The following is a 13,982-nucleotide window of genomic DNA, read 5'->3' as shown; positions in this document are numbered from 1 at the left end:
CAGAGCGAGACTCTCGGAATGGGTCTGCACTGCAGCCACCGCGTCGGACTCACATAATTCAGCCGATTAAGGCCGGTGCGTCGCACGGGGGCTCGCCGCGCTGCGTCCCCGCGCTGCGTCGCCGCGTACCCGCACCGCGACACTCGCGCAACTACGCGGCCGGGCTGGAGTACTTGCGGGGCTGCGGCGGCGTGGTACGGACGCCCAGCCTGCCCGTCGCAAATCATCGCCGCCCGATCAAGTAGTTCTGTTCCTGCCGTGTTTCTTAGTTCAGTGCCATCCGGCTGCTGCAGCGGACTGCCTCAGAGAGTCGTCGCTCTGTCTCTCTCGCACCTACACGGGACGCCCCACGAGTGCGAGAGAGACAGAGCGACGGCAAACGACACTCGGAAATCGGTCTGCTGCAACAGCAACGTGCCACTATTTCATTACTTTTTTCTCGCCGCCAATTTGTTGCCGCTTCCAGTGCCGTGGCTCGCAGTGTAGGCGCGGCTTGATTCTCTTTATCGGCCCGTTGCGCCCCTTTAGTGCCTTTCGTGCCTTTGGTTCGCCTCATGCAATCACGGATGCAAATTTGTGTGTCGGTGCGCCGCACACGCGGGGGCTTACGGACCGGCCCCGCCGCCTCTGTGTCGCCGGGGACCGACCGCGCAGTTATCTCCTTCATTGATCTTTAGAAGGAATTCCTCTAGTTTAATTTCAGTTTTCAATTTTTAGCGACTTTTTTCCTTTTACAGTGTTCTCACTTTTCACTGAACTGTGCCTCCTGGCTCGGCGCGGTTGTCGCTTCATCGACGACAATGTGGCGACTCTGGCGACTCGACTCGTCCGAGCTGCAGACTGATTCCAGAGTCGTTTTCGTCGCTCTGTCTCTCTCGCACCCATGCGGGACGCCCCATGAGTGCGAGAGAGACAGAGCGACGTCAGTCTGCTGCTTGCCACTGGAAGCAGTGTGCTCGCTCCAACGCTCCGACGCTCGATCCATCAGGCGCCGCGCTGTGCGTCCGAGCGTGCCGTGTACGAACATGACATGCACACGCGGTGCCGCCGCGCTGCACGTCATAAACCACGTCGCTCTGTCTCTCTCGCACTCGCGGGCCCACCGGCCACCGGGACGCCCCGTGAGTGCGAGAGGGACGGAAGCGCCGTGAGTCGCGACGATGCCTGCTAAGGCCCGACCAGTGGCGTGCCGGGTGATTCAAACTTCGATTGATGTAGGCCAAGGCGGCGGTGCGTGCGTTCGCCAAACACTACCTTTTCTCTTAAAAAAAAATAAAAAAAATATAAATAGAATAAAAATATTTTATTTCCCTCATCGATTGGTCTTTATCAACTCGTAAAACAGACAAGTTCCAGGCGCGACTCGGGCGGGCAAGCCGTAAAAGCACTCCAGACAGGCTGGACACTCGGACTCAACTAGCCCTGGAGTGACTGAGGCGGGGGGGGGGGAGAGAGAGAGAGAGAGAGAGAGAGAGAGAGAGAGAGAGAGAGAGAGAGAGAGAGAGAGAGAGAGAGAGAGAGAACAACAAACTGCCTGGAGGGTCCCCGTCGGTCCCCGTGTCCAGTGTGGGGGCGTTCCCTCCGATATTAAGGAGGGCCGGCCGGGCTGGGAAGCAATCTGTCTTCCTCTCGTGTAAACCTCGAGAACTTGTTGTTGTTGCTTTTTTCGCGCGCAAGTGAGGAGTCTGGTTCACTTGAGCCGTGTGGCGTACGTCGCGCCTCAAAGACCCCCTGCCGCGGTGGTGCCTCACTTTGAAGCTGGTGGCGGTGACATTAGCACGACACACACGCCGCCGCCGCCGCCGACGGCGTGCTCTGACGGCGTGCTCTCTGACGGCGTGCTCTCGACGACGGCAGAAATGCGCCGAAGATGCAGCCAGCCGTCTAAAAGTGGATCATCGACGCGTGACTATCCCGACAGGCTCGATGATTTGGTCCCTTCGGCCGCGGCGACGCGGTGCTCGCTCTCTGTCTCTCTCGCTCCGCCGCGGAACGCCCCACGAGTGCGAGAGAGACGGACCTACCGGCGCCACGCGGGAGTCTCTCTCGCGCGCTATTAGCCGCGCGTGTCGCGGAAACGTGTCTCCCTCTCTCTCTCCCACACTCTCTCTCTCTCTCTCTTCTCTCTCTCTCTCTCTCTCTCTCTCTCTCTCTCTCTCCTCTCTCCCCCACTCATGCCGGGCGTGGGGGGTCCCGTGTGGGTGCGAGAGAGACAGCGCTCGGAATGAGTGTGCCGGCGCGCTGCTGCGTGCACACTGTGAACATGATTCTCCCCGCGGTCCAGGACGCCGTCGAACATCGGTACGGCGACGGTACAGCACGGCGCGGCCGGCCTGGGACGCGATGGGTCGCGCCGCGCGGGGCCCACACTATAAAAGCCGCTTTTACGGCCGATCGTTTGGGCCATCACCAAGCTTGAGGAAATATCTTGAGCATTTGCCTCTGTGTGTGTGTGTGTGTGTGTGTGTGTGTTTGGGGGTGTGTGTGTGTGTGTGTGTGGGTGTCGGAGTGACAGTGGACTCCGAAACGGCTCGCTAAATGAGTCCCTCGATGACCGGGGGGTGGGGGGGGGGCATCAAGGTGGCAGTGGGGTGACCTCCACGTCGATTGGGCAACATTGAAGTTGATGGGGCAGAACTCATCAGTGCGGGTGCAAGATGACGGGGACAGTTAGCGATGATGCATTCGAGGAGGGTCCACCATTTTTGCAGTGTGCAGTTTTGAACGCAACTACGAAGGCCAAGGCCAAGGCCGTGCTGTCCTAGAGCAACTTGATTGTGTGTTTTTTTTAAATCATCCAAAAATCTCCTCTTTTTAATTTTTTTTGTTGGATAGTTTTTGGCGCCTTTTTGCACTGCCACTGCACCAGCGCGTCGCGCTCCCGACCCCCCGCCAGCTCCCTGCTCGCTCACGTCCCCAGGTTCGCGTCCCCGCACGCCTTCTGCTTTTTTTTACCCTGTTGCTACGTGCAAAACGCTCTCACCTCCACCTGCAGGGGCAAGCCGGGCATGCCCCGCCCTTCCACCGCAGACGCGTAAATCAGGCTGCACACTGTAGGTGTGTGTGTGTGTGTGTGTGTGTGTGTGTGTGTGTGTGTGTGTGTGTGTGTGTGTGTGTGTGTGTGTGTGTGTGTCGCAACCGTGTGAGCAGAAGTCTGCTTCAATTTTAAAAACGCCCCTCGTTTCGGTTTTCTTTCCGCCTTTTGTTTTTCTCCCTGGCGGAGGTGTTATTTCCGGAGCTCGGTTTTTTGGCAGGCCGAGCCGCGTTGCAGTGTATAGTGCAGTGTGCGTATACAGTGTACCCTCAAGTTCTGGGTCAGCGCGAGGCGGCGCGGCGCTTGTAAACAGAGCGGCCCGCCCGGGCGTCGGACTGCGTTTAGGTTTCGCACTTCACCCGGCAACAGGTTGTGTCGAACCGAATGCGTCGGAGCAACGGACGGAGGATGGCCCAAGTTAGCTTTGGAAAGAATAAATCGAGAACCGAAAAAATTATATAAAGATGAGGAAAGAACAGAGTGTTTAAAACTCTAAGAGTGTAGCGCCTGCAGAGCGCAGGGCGGGCCCGGCCGTCGCACCGGCGTGCGTTGCGGGGCGGCCTACCCCGGACTTCGCAGGCGGCGGTGCTGACGACAGTGCCGACGCGTTTGCCTCTACTCGCACTCTCTCACTCACTCGCACCCGCAGTGCGAATAGTGCAGCCGAAAATAGTGCCGGCCGGCTATTCGCAGTTCGATATCTGCTCTGGATCACCTTGGTTGTTTACACGATTTGGGAAGGCGGGACCTTGATCGCGGATGTTTGCGCCCTTGACTTTGATCCGCACGCTCGCGCCGACATTCTACAAAAACGTTTCCTCTTTCTCTTCCTCAGGGCGCTGTGGGCGGCCAACGTGCAGGGCCGGGGCGGCCGGCCGGCCAGTCCAAGAGGCACGTGGCGTCCGGGTCGCCGGGGACGTCGCCGCGCCGCGCCTGGGTGCCGGGCTCCAAGATGCCGCTGCACCACTACCCCTCGGACCGCCGGGAGGTGCTTCCGGGCGACCTGCCCGCCGACGACGCGCTGCAGTACCTGGAGGGGTGAGTAGCCGGTCTCTCTCTACTCCTCGGCTCCTCCCTCTCTCTCTGGGTCTCTGCTCTCTCTCCTCCTCTCTCCCCTCGACTCTCTCTCTCTCTCTCTCTCTCTCTCTCTCTCTCTCTCTCTCTCTCTCTCGCACTCACGGGGCGTCCCTACAGGTGCGAGAGAGACAGAGCTTGACTGACGCGACCCTCTCTCTCGGCAGCGCGGACACGGAGGTGAGCGTGCGCAGGGTGGCGGCGCCGGGCGGGGCCGCGCACCACGCGCAGCACCACCCACCAGGACAGCGGGGAGCTTCGCGGCGAGGAGGAGCGGCCCGCCGTAGGAAGGGAGAGACCCGCAAGACGCACACCAGGCACCACAAGCAGCACCAGCAGGTAAGCAGGCGACGAAAAAAAAGTCGACGGCGCGTGTTTGAACCAGGTACCTCCGCGTCGAAGACCGGTGCGCCAGTGCTCTCGGCTACAGCCGCTTCTCACCTGCACGCTCGGCTTGGCTGCGACCTGCCACCGCAAGTAATTAATACGCGTGTGAGAATGTGTTCGAAAAAATAAAACTTGCGGCCTCCGAGTGGCTGCTGCTGTCACCGCCAATTTCTCCTCTTTACGATGCTTTCCGCGCCGCCTCTCTCTCTCTCTCTCTCTCTCTCTCTCTCTCTCTCTCTCTCTCTCTCTCTCTCTCTCTCTCTCTCTCTCTCTCTCTCTCTCTCTCTCTCTCTCTCTCTCTCTCTCTCTCTCTCTCTCTCTCTCTCTCTCTCTCTCTCTCGCACGCGCCCGGCTGGCCGCGCGAGTGCGAGAGAGACGGGCAGAGGCGGAATCGGTCAGGCCGTGCATTAGCCGCTTATGATAATACGGGTGACGCGCTGCCAGTGACGGCCTGACGGGCTGACGGCGTGCAGCCGAGCAATTCGTCGCTCTGTCTCTCTCGCACCCTTACGGAGAGCCCCGTGAGTGCGACAGAGACAGAGCGACGCAGTGACTCTTTCCGAATCGCTTAGCAGAACGCGTCAAGTGAGGCGTCTGCCATAATCACCACAAAGCAATGGTCAAAATATACTAAAAAAACAGGAAAAAAAAGAATAAAATTGGTGTGGCGCTAGCAGTACAGTATTCGATCCTGAGTAATACGGGACAATCCGTGTCAGTTTTATTGATGGCATGTTTACAAACTGGCGGCGGCATCTCAGGTTAACATATTTATATTACCTGTCTTGTTTTTTATTTAAATATTTTTTTTTTAGGTTGATGGTCATGGTCACTGTGTGTGTCTCTAAAACTCGGTCGTGCCCGGCGCATGGTCTAGTAGAGAAAAACAGTAAAATCTGTTTAAAAATAGAGAAAACGCGAAAATGGCCGGTCGAGTCGAGTCGGTGGCGGCGGTGATGAGGATCGTAATGCAGACGCGATCGCCTCGTCGTCGCGGACAATGCCTCGTCGACTCGCCCCGCCGCGCCACTGCCGATTTTGTGCCAAGAAATGGGGATCGCTTCGCGCGCCCCGCGTGTTTGCCAACGATAAATCATGCCAAAATGGCCCTGCCCATTGACGTCACGTGTGTGTGTGTGTGTGTGTGTGTGTGTGTGTGTGTGTGTGTGTGTAAAGTGGTCATTTTTACCTCCTCGTCGTGTGGAAGGGACATCTCAAGCTGCAAGTGCGTTCGCATGGAGTCTGGAGGCGCCTGGAGGGGCTTATCGCAGTCGCGGGATCTCGGATGCACGTTCCCGTCGATGCCCCCACCGTAAGAGACGGAGAGAGACACCCAATCTGCATCGCTGATGGCTCAGTCAGCACAGCTCCTTGCACGGCGGTCACAGCACAGCGGGCAGAACTGGAAATGCAAGTGGAAATTGGAGACAGCGCGCTGATGTGAGCCTGACTTGTTTTTCGTTTTGGCAGGGGCAGGCGGGGCAGCCCCTGGCCGCGGCGGCGCCGTGGCCTCGGCCCGCCGACGGCAACGTCACCATGCTGAGGACCGTGCAGCGGGGCTCGGCCCTGGTGCCGCTGGCGCCGGGCTCCGCGAACATGGCCGTCCCCGTGGTCCCGGTGCACGCCGACCCCTCCAAGGTAGGCGTGGGTGTAGCACAGTGGGCCAGAAGACCGGTGGAGGCGGCCAAAACTCTAGACGCGTTTTGAGCTCCAGAGCCGCTAAATGGGACTCGAACCGAACCTGTGACCCCACCAATGGATTGCTCTCGGAACGAGGAATCCATTGGTGGGGTCACACGTTCGTTTCGAGTCCTGTTTAGCGACTCTGGAGCTCAAAACGCGTCTAGAGTTTTGGCCACCTCCACCGGTCCTCTGGCCACTGTGCGCCGCCGCGTGCGATGGGTTGCCTATCCGCCCGGCGCTCGCTTCGGGTTATCGACTTCTGGCAGTGTGTCCCCCTCCTCTCGCTGGCGAGCACCCTCGGACGGGCTTGATTGCAATATCTGGCCGCCGAATCAGAAGAGGAGGTGCACCATGGCCCTCTCAATGTCACTCCCGTGACTGACAGGCCAAGGCGGGGCGGGGCGGCGTTAATTGACGCAATTGCTCCCCTTCCGGTGCTCATCCGATTGATTCATTGCGTCTGATTGAGAGCGCCAAAAAAAGAAGAGGAGGAAGATGGACTTGATTCCTTAACGGTGGGATGTAATGCGACAGTGGTGCGTGTCCGGCCCTTTTTCTTGGCGCCCTTTTTCTAGTGCCACCACGGCGTCGACGTTTCTAATCGGCGTGAATGATTAGCCGGCCCATCCTTTTTAATTCTCGCTCCGCGGAAACGCGGGACGCTCATCAATAATTGTTTGGAATGCGCGCGGCGGCCGCAGCTGCGCCCTGTCGCTCCGTCTCTCTCGCACTCACGGGGCGCCCCGCGCAGGTGCGAGAGAGACGGAGCGACGACCTCGGAATCAGTCCGCTGCAGCGCAGGGCAGCCGACTTGCTGGAATAAATTACCAGGGCGGCGTCCTATCGCGACGGCCACCCGAATGGATCATTCGCAGTGGACGCGCGTGGGGCGGCTAAAAGGGCCAGCATCGCCAATCGTCGCTCATTTCTCCAGTGCAGTGCCGATGTCACCGTGAGTGGTACACCTACACCCTCCGTTTGCAGACGCAGCGGTCGCTGGTGCAGGCCGTGCAGGCCGCTCCGCCGGCGGCGTGGTCTCGGGGCGCGCCGACGGCGTGGTCCCCGGCGCCGGCCAACCTCGTCGTCCCCCAGGACTCGCCGTACCACTACCAGGGGCCCAGCATCAACTCCAGGGCAGACGTCCACCGCGGCGTGGGCCTGGGCGGTAAGTGTTGAGTCAGTCAGTCGCTGGATTGAGTTTCCATTCCTTTGTGTTGGTCCGGCCGCGCCGAGACGCGTGCATCCCGCTTCTCCGCGGCGCCGGCGCCGCAGGCCCGTTCCGAACAGTGTTCTGCCGCTGTCTCTCTCGCGCCCTCGCGCAGCGCTCCCGCGAGTGCGCGAGAGACGGCGGCGCGGGGTCACGCGGTAAATCTGTCGCGCGTTGCGCGTTGCGGCGCGTGAAATACCGCCAGCCTGTGATTGGCTGGCCGACGGCCGCGAGTTTTGCTTCGTGTTTTGCAATTAAACTGACGCGATTTACCGGCGATTGGACTTTCGCCGTCGCCACCACGCCGCGGCGCCGCGGCCGCACTTCTGAACCGAGTCGTAGCTCATCTGCGTTTGCTTTGCGTTCGCACAGTGACCGCGACCGCCTGCCCCGCCGACCGGTCCGTCCTGGCGCCCAAGGAGCAGGACTACGTGCTCATGGAGAAGATCACCGCCCGGTAAGTCGGCCGGCGCTAAACAAGGACAAGTTGTTGGCCGCTCTTACTCTGTCTCTGTCTGCAGGGACGGCACCCCGCTGGACGTGATCGCCGGGCCCCAGGCCGGAGACCCGGTGTCCGAGGGCCCGCACCCCGTGGTGGGCAGGCTGGTGCTCGGTGGCGGCCAGCAGTCCGCGCTGTGCCGCCTCACCTACACCGTCATCGGTAAGCCCGCCGCCTCGCTCTGTCTCTCTCACTCCTAGCGCACTCCAAGAGACCGTAACCTGACTTCTCTCCCGCCCCCAGTGCGTCGCTGCGGGCCCGCGCCGCCGCTGTCCACGCCGGCCGGGCTGACGGGGTTGACGGGCACCTCGCCGCGCTGCGTGGCCGGCACGGCGTGGGGGTCGCGGTGCCACTACCGCTGCCCGCGCCGCGACCTGGTGCTCCGCGGCGACAAGTGGGTGGTGTGCGGCGACGACCTGCGCTGGCACGGCCGCCCGCCCGTCTGCACCGGTGAGTTCCTGCGATTCAGCCCGCCACAGTCGAAATAAATCCATTTCCAGGTGGGGACTCGAACCTCGCACCTTGGTGGTGCGAAGCGAAGGCTTTACCCCTGTGCCACGGCGTGGCGCCCTGTTTCCAGAGCGCCCCGGCAAGCCCCTGGTGGCGCTGGTCGCGATGACGCCGGCGCCGCGCCGCTCCTGCCCCGAGCCCACGATGCCCGAGTTCGGGCTGCTGATGTGCCGCGCGCGCGACGACGCCGAGGACGCCAACGACGCCCACCGCATGCCCGAGGGCAGCGAGTGCACCGTGTCCTGCAGCCCGCCGCACCGCCTGCAGCAGGACGACGGCGACGCCACGCAGTCCGTGGTCACGAAGTGCAGCGCCGGCCGCTGGAACGTCACCAGCTGGACGTGTGTGCGAGGTGCGGCCCAGAATTTCCGCCTGCCTATGTTGGCACACTGGTGGGAACCACCGGGTGATGACGATGTTGACCGCCGCTTTCTGTCCCCAGCTCCGGTCCCCGACGCCGACCTGGACGGGGACATCTCCGCCGTGCTCTCCGACGCCGGGGCCGCGCACGCCGAGGACTGGGACTGGAAGGCCAACAGGTGAGGCTGCCGGAAGCAGGCCTGGGTTTTGGGGGAGCCTGAGTGTAACAGTGTAAGCCTCCACTCTTAACCAAACTGTGCCGCAGCCTGACGGACCCCTGCTCGCCCAACCCGTGCCACTCCGGCGGGAAGTGCCTGCGAGGGCCGACCAATGCCCGCGCGCTGTGCCAGTGCCGGCCGGGCACCGAAGGTGAGTACGCATCCCCTGTCTCCCTCCCACTCGCACGGCGTGCCGTGAGGCCGTGAGGGTGCGAGAGAGACAGACTCACGCCCGTGGTCCGCAGGAGAGCGCTGCGAGCGCGTGCTGTGCCGCGCCACCTGCCTGCACGGCGGCCGCTGCGTGCTGCTGCAGGGCAGGCCGTCGTGCTTCTGCCACCGCGGCTTCGCGGGGTCGCGCTGCCAGGCGCTCGTCAAGAACGTGCGCTTCCCGGCGCCCACGCCCGTGCCCGCGCTCACCACGCCCGTCACCACGCCCGTCACCACGCCGACGACGGCCTCCGCCATCGCCGCGCCCTCCACGCCCTCCGCGCCGCCGCGGCCAAGTTCCGTAAGTTGACGCGCCCGCCGGGTAGGCAACCCATCGCACGCGGCGTCACGTTGGCTAGCCTGGCGCAAGGGCCGCCTGCGGGGTAGGCAACCCACCGCGCTCCGTCTGGCCATGGCACTGCCGCCCGGCGGGTGGGCAACCCATCCTGCTCCTGCTGGTCTCTCTCCTTAAACTTTCCCGTCTCCGTCACTCTCGCAGGAAGCGCCCAACGGTTGAGCTCCAGCCGTCTTGGGTCATCGTGGAGACTGCCAGTGCCACACGCCGCTCTGTGTTCACGTTCAGGCCGGTCCAAGCCAGTCCGCGCCGTTCGGAGAGACAACTCTCCCGCCAGCAGCTTGAGGCTTCGGTCCGTTCGCCTGTGATTTGTTGTATTGATGGGGCAGGGGTCAAGACCATGCCGGTCGCCTCATGACACTGTCCATCCATTTATGTACACAATTTAATTCGTTCGAAACGCCTTTACATTCAATGTATTGACTGCTGAGCTTTGGTTTTTAGCAATGTAACAAACCACTAAAGCTTGAAATGTTTGAAAAAAAGTTATTTAAAATGACCTAATTGCGTTCGTATAGAAAAAAGTGTCAATTTGTTTCACAGACAACGTTTAGCCGTACCAAAGATAAGCCGGAAAAATATTTTGTTCAGGACCGAGTCATAATGATTTATGGTGCAATTTGAGTAATTTAAGTTTTAGTTCTTAGTTATTATTAAATCTATATGTACATATGTCTTGTCGTCTTATATATATAGTGAGAAGAGAGCTTAAATTATTTGTACAGTACTATGTAAAGGTCCCTCTTATCTTAAGCCAGCTGTAACTGTACAAGCTTCCACTGTTGTTACCATTAGAATGTATTCTTGTACTCCTCGTATCGCGCCGTCCCCGGGGACTCCGTTTTTGTACTAATCCAGCGTATTTATAAACTAAGCGGGTAGGCCGAATCTTGTAGGAAATAAAGCGTCGAGAGTAACAGCAACTATCTAAGCGTATCTTTTCCTTATCACTTTGGCCGGCTGGTCTGAGGCCTTAGCGCCGCGAGCACTCTAGATTTGGCTCTTCTAGAACGAGCTGTAGAACGACGCGCCGGAACGTCGCAAGGCGGTGCATCGCAAGCCAGGTGCCGCAAATGGCGGGAACGTTCCACGCGCCGCGACAAGGCGCCGGCGGGCCAATCCGACGCGTCCTTGGTTTTTACACTGCCCACGCGCACACACACACACACACTCGTGCGGCCTACTGTGTCTTGGCCTTGGCGCGTTTGGGCGCGGTGCAGAAGAGCAGGCCGACGAAGGCGGCGACCATGCGGCTGACCAGCCAGACGAAGAGGACGACGGCGAGCAGGGCGGCGCCCAGGAGGTCCAGCATGTACAGCTCGTACCAGCGCAGCTGCAGCCCGGGGGAGCGGAGGTTCGGCGCGCCGCCCGTGCGCGCCGCGTACTCGATGTACCACACGGCGCGCTCCAGCGGGGTCTCCTTCTGGTCGCGGAGCGCCTGCCGCACCTTCTGCATGTTCTCGCGGTACCTGGTGGAGCCGCAAAGGTTTTCACAGTGCTGCCTCAGAAGTAGGCGAGAAGTCATACCACGCCCCAGTGCCACAGGGTTGCCGACATCAGCCTGCCTTCTATGCAAAGACTCGACAGAAAAGCCCCAGTAGGCATGCTGAGGTTGGCATAACCCTTTCTCGTGGGAAAGTTTTCACAAAACGGAGGTAGTTGACGTTGACGGGGGCTTACTTGGGGTTGTTAGCGACGTCGAACACCGTCTCGAAGAACGAGTCCTCCGTGATGGACTGGTAGTGCACGCGCCGGCCGATGCCGATCTTCTCGATCTTGTGCGAGTAGCCGATCTGGTCCACGAAGAAGGGCACCCCGACGATGGGCACGCCGTGGTAGCTCGCCTCCTGCGTGCTGAGGCCGCCGTTGTGCGACACGAAGCACCGGATGTTGGGGTGGCCTGTGGAAAGGAACGGTGGTAACCAGTGAGTTACCGTCTCACGGTCTCACGGGAAAATAATATCCCCTTCATGTCCTGTCCCTTGTACTACTTTCTATCTTTCTTTGTGTGATCCGTATCACCGAGCCAACCGGCAGTGGTCACGTAGCACGCCTTCGAGCCATTGAAGCGCGGCCACAGTCTTTCATTTCGAAAGCTGGTATGATTTTTCATCGTCCGTGCGTGCCTGCTTCCTGTGGCCTGCCGCGTGTAGCGTGCACCTAAGCGCCTCTCCTTTCCTCGCGTTTGCTCGCTTCAAGTGGCCCGTCAATATGGCCGGGCCGCGTCCACTGCAAGGCCATGGTCCAAGGCCACGGTCCGTCGGCGTACAGTGCACCGCCACGACCGCCACCTGGCAACCGTGTCCTGTATGCTGTTCCTCACCGAGGATGTCGTTCTGGGGCAGCCACTTGGCCACCTTGACGTTGGGCGGCAGTTTGTCGTGGATGTCGTCGTCCTCGTACTTCCAGAGCACGCGCTGCTTGAGGCGGCCGAAGGCGCGCAGGATGGCGTCGCGCCGCTCCTTGCGGATCATCTTGGCCCTGGGCAAGGACACGGCACGGTGACGGCGGAAACTCAAGACGTGGTTCGAGCCCCAGAGTCGCTAAAAAGGACTCGAACCGAACGTGCGACTCCACCAATGGATTCCTCGTTCGGAGAGCAATCCATTGGTGGGGTCACACGTTCGGTTCGAGTCCCATTCAGCGACTCTGGAGCTCTCAACGCGTCCTTCTAGCTGGCGACCTACTTGACGTTGGTGCCGAAGGCCATGTAGATGAAGCCGTGCGGCGCGTTCTTGGCGTCCACCCAGTCCAGCAGGTCCTTGGGCAGCGGCTTGGGCGGCTGGGCCTGCAGCCCGCCCACCTCCACGACGGCGGGCACCGTGGGCATGCCGCCGTGCAGCGGCGGACTCGTGTTCACCAGGCTGATGGCCAGGTCCTTCTCCAGCTCCTCCAGGCTGGGGGCGCCGGGGAACCACTGCAGGACATGTCGCGAGTGGTGAGATCGACGTGTACCTGGAAGGGTTCCGTCAGGACGACGGTGTCGACCCCCACCTTGGCGATGTCCTGGTTGATCCTGGGCCTGTCCACGTAGTGCGCGTAGAGCTTGTAGGTGAGCCACTTGAAGGCGTTGTCGGCGCGCTCCCTGAAGGTCATGGGCACGCCGCCGTCCGCGCCGACGCCCTGGAACGGCAGCATGGACGCCACGAACGGCGAGCCCATGGCCTGCAGGACCTCTTCGGGCATGTTGAAGGCCGTGAACGCCACCACCGGGACGCGCCCGATCACGGAGTTGAGCTGCACAGCGGGGGCCGGTTACACAGTGCACTCACCACGGAGGCCGCAGACACCCCACCAGCAAAGCCAGCCAACCCACCCCGATCATGGGCTCCTGCATGATGAAGTCCAGGACGAAGACGTCGAACTTGGGCTTCTTCTCCTTCAGATGCTTCATCAGGTCGGTGAAGGCCTGCGACTCGAAGGCCGCCTTCGCGGACTCGACGCAGAACGAGTAGAAGAAGGGGATCTCCTCCCAGAGGCTGAGCACGTTGGTCACCTCCAGGTCCCAGCCCTGCGGCAGCGAGAGGAACGGGTTCGGGTGAGTGGCAGGCCTGGAGCCGCACAGTGGGCCAGAAGACCGGTGGAGGCGGCCAAAACTGCAGACGCGTTTTGAGCTCCAGAGTCGCTGAATGGGACTCGAACCGAACGTGTGACCCCATCAGTGGACTCCTCGTTCGGAGAGCAATCCATTGGTGGGGTCACACGTTCGATTCGAGTCCCATTTAGCGACTCTGGAGCTCAAAACGCGTCTAGAGTTTTATTCCCGGCCGGTCGGACAGTGTAACCAACCCCTGGCGGGCGCCTGTCCGGCCCGGTTGTTGGCCAGACTGCCGGCCGGCCGGCCAGTGCGGGAGTCGGCGGGTGATGTGTCAGCCACTCACGTGCTCATCGCCGTAGGTCGGCGCCGTGATGACGAAGCTGGTTCTGTTCTCGTGCTTGACGGCGGGCGGCCGGATGACAAGCTCGGTGACGCGGTGGCCGCGCTCCAGCAGCCCCGTGGCCAGCGCGTTGGTCCAGATGTAGTGGCTGGGCGAGGACACCGTGCTGACCAGCAGTACGTTGAGGGGCGCGGCGGCCGCGCAGGACAGCGCCGCCAGCGCCGCCAAGGTCACCAAGGTCGCCATCCTGGAAGCGCGAGGGAAGCGCCGTGAGTACTGTACCACTGTATGGCATAATACATGGGAGTCGATTTCGTCGAGTCACGCCGCTGTCCATATTTCCGTGAAAACGTGAAAACAAACGTAAAATCGACGATCCTCTCGCGGTTGGGAGCCTTCTGGTCCATTCAAACTGGCTCCAGTGTAGCGGGCGGGACTGGGACTCACCTGGTCCGTCTGCTCGATCGCTGCCAAATGCCGACGCCGCCGCCTTGACGCCCGGACCACACCAACACTAGGACCCGCGAGTTCTAGTGTACCTCCTATTACCCCCACCTTTTATGCGGCGGG

General features: G+C 61.0%; 4 protein-coding genes across 5 annotated transcripts in view; 3 read left to right on the top strand and 1 right to left on the bottom strand.

Moving 5' to 3' along the window:
- The window catches only part of LOC117639451, a 27,670-nt gene extending 22,964 nt beyond the window's left edge, over positions 1-4,706 (top strand). Inside the window, exons 3-4 of the mRNA XM_034375117.1 lie at positions 3,870-4,072; positions 4,276-4,706. Coding sequence (XP_034231008.1) covers positions 3,870-4,072; positions 4,276-4,292 — 220 coding nt within the window. The 3' untranslated portion in view covers positions 4,293-4,706. The remainder of the gene's footprint in view (positions 1-3,869; positions 4,073-4,275) is intronic.
- The window catches only part of LOC117639448 (2-hydroxyacylsphingosine 1-beta-galactosyltransferase-like), a 17,923-nt gene extending 3,941 nt beyond the window's left edge, over positions 1-13,982 (bottom strand). The window contains exons 1-8 of one of the 2 annotated variants that reach the window (XM_034375114.1): positions 13,860-13,982; positions 13,416-13,659; positions 12,851-13,045; positions 12,529-12,771; positions 12,222-12,451; positions 11,858-12,015; positions 11,215-11,434; positions 10,692-11,003 (exon numbers count right to left, since the gene is read on the bottom strand). In XM_034375114.1, the coding sequence (XP_034231005.1) occupies positions 10,715-11,003; positions 11,215-11,434; positions 11,858-12,015; positions 12,222-12,451; positions 12,529-12,771; positions 12,851-13,045; positions 13,416-13,658 (1,578 nt within the window). In that variant the 5' untranslated portion in view covers position 13,659; positions 13,860-13,982 and the 3' untranslated portion in view covers positions 10,692-10,714. Of the gene's footprint in view, positions 1-9,901; positions 11,004-11,214; positions 11,435-11,857; positions 12,016-12,221; positions 12,452-12,528; positions 12,772-12,850; positions 13,046-13,415; positions 13,660-13,859 lie in introns of those variants that run through there. The other variant, XM_034375112.1, reaches the window with a different exon arrangement.
- LOC117639450 lies at positions 6,034-8,458 on the top strand. The gene is made up of 5 exons (XM_034375116.1): positions 6,034-6,133; positions 7,163-7,343; positions 7,758-7,842; positions 7,907-8,046; positions 8,128-8,458. The coding sequence occupies exons 1-5, from the start codon at positions 6,092-6,094 to the stop codon at positions 8,370-8,372; spliced, it is 693 nt and encodes a 230-aa protein (XP_034231007.1). The 5' UTR covers positions 6,034-6,091; the 3' UTR covers positions 8,373-8,458.
- On the top strand, positions 8,381-10,460 carry LOC117639449 (neurogenic locus notch homolog protein 4-like). The gene is made up of 5 exons (XM_034375115.1): positions 8,381-8,746; positions 8,837-8,933; positions 9,020-9,123; positions 9,218-9,480; positions 9,679-10,460. The coding sequence occupies exons 1-5, from the start codon at positions 8,500-8,502 to the stop codon at positions 9,694-9,696; spliced, it is 729 nt and encodes a 242-aa protein (XP_034231006.1). The 5' UTR covers positions 8,381-8,499; the 3' UTR covers positions 9,697-10,460.

Source organism: Thrips palmi, unplaced genomic scaffold, assembly GCF_012932325.1.
Source record: "Thrips palmi isolate BJ-2018 unplaced genomic scaffold, TpBJ-2018v1 HiC_scaffold_11, whole genome shotgun sequence".
NCBI classification, from domain to species: Eukaryota; Metazoa; Arthropoda; class Insecta; order Thysanoptera; family Thripidae; genus Thrips; species Thrips palmi.
This window is presented reverse-complemented; position numbering and strand designations above follow the sequence as displayed.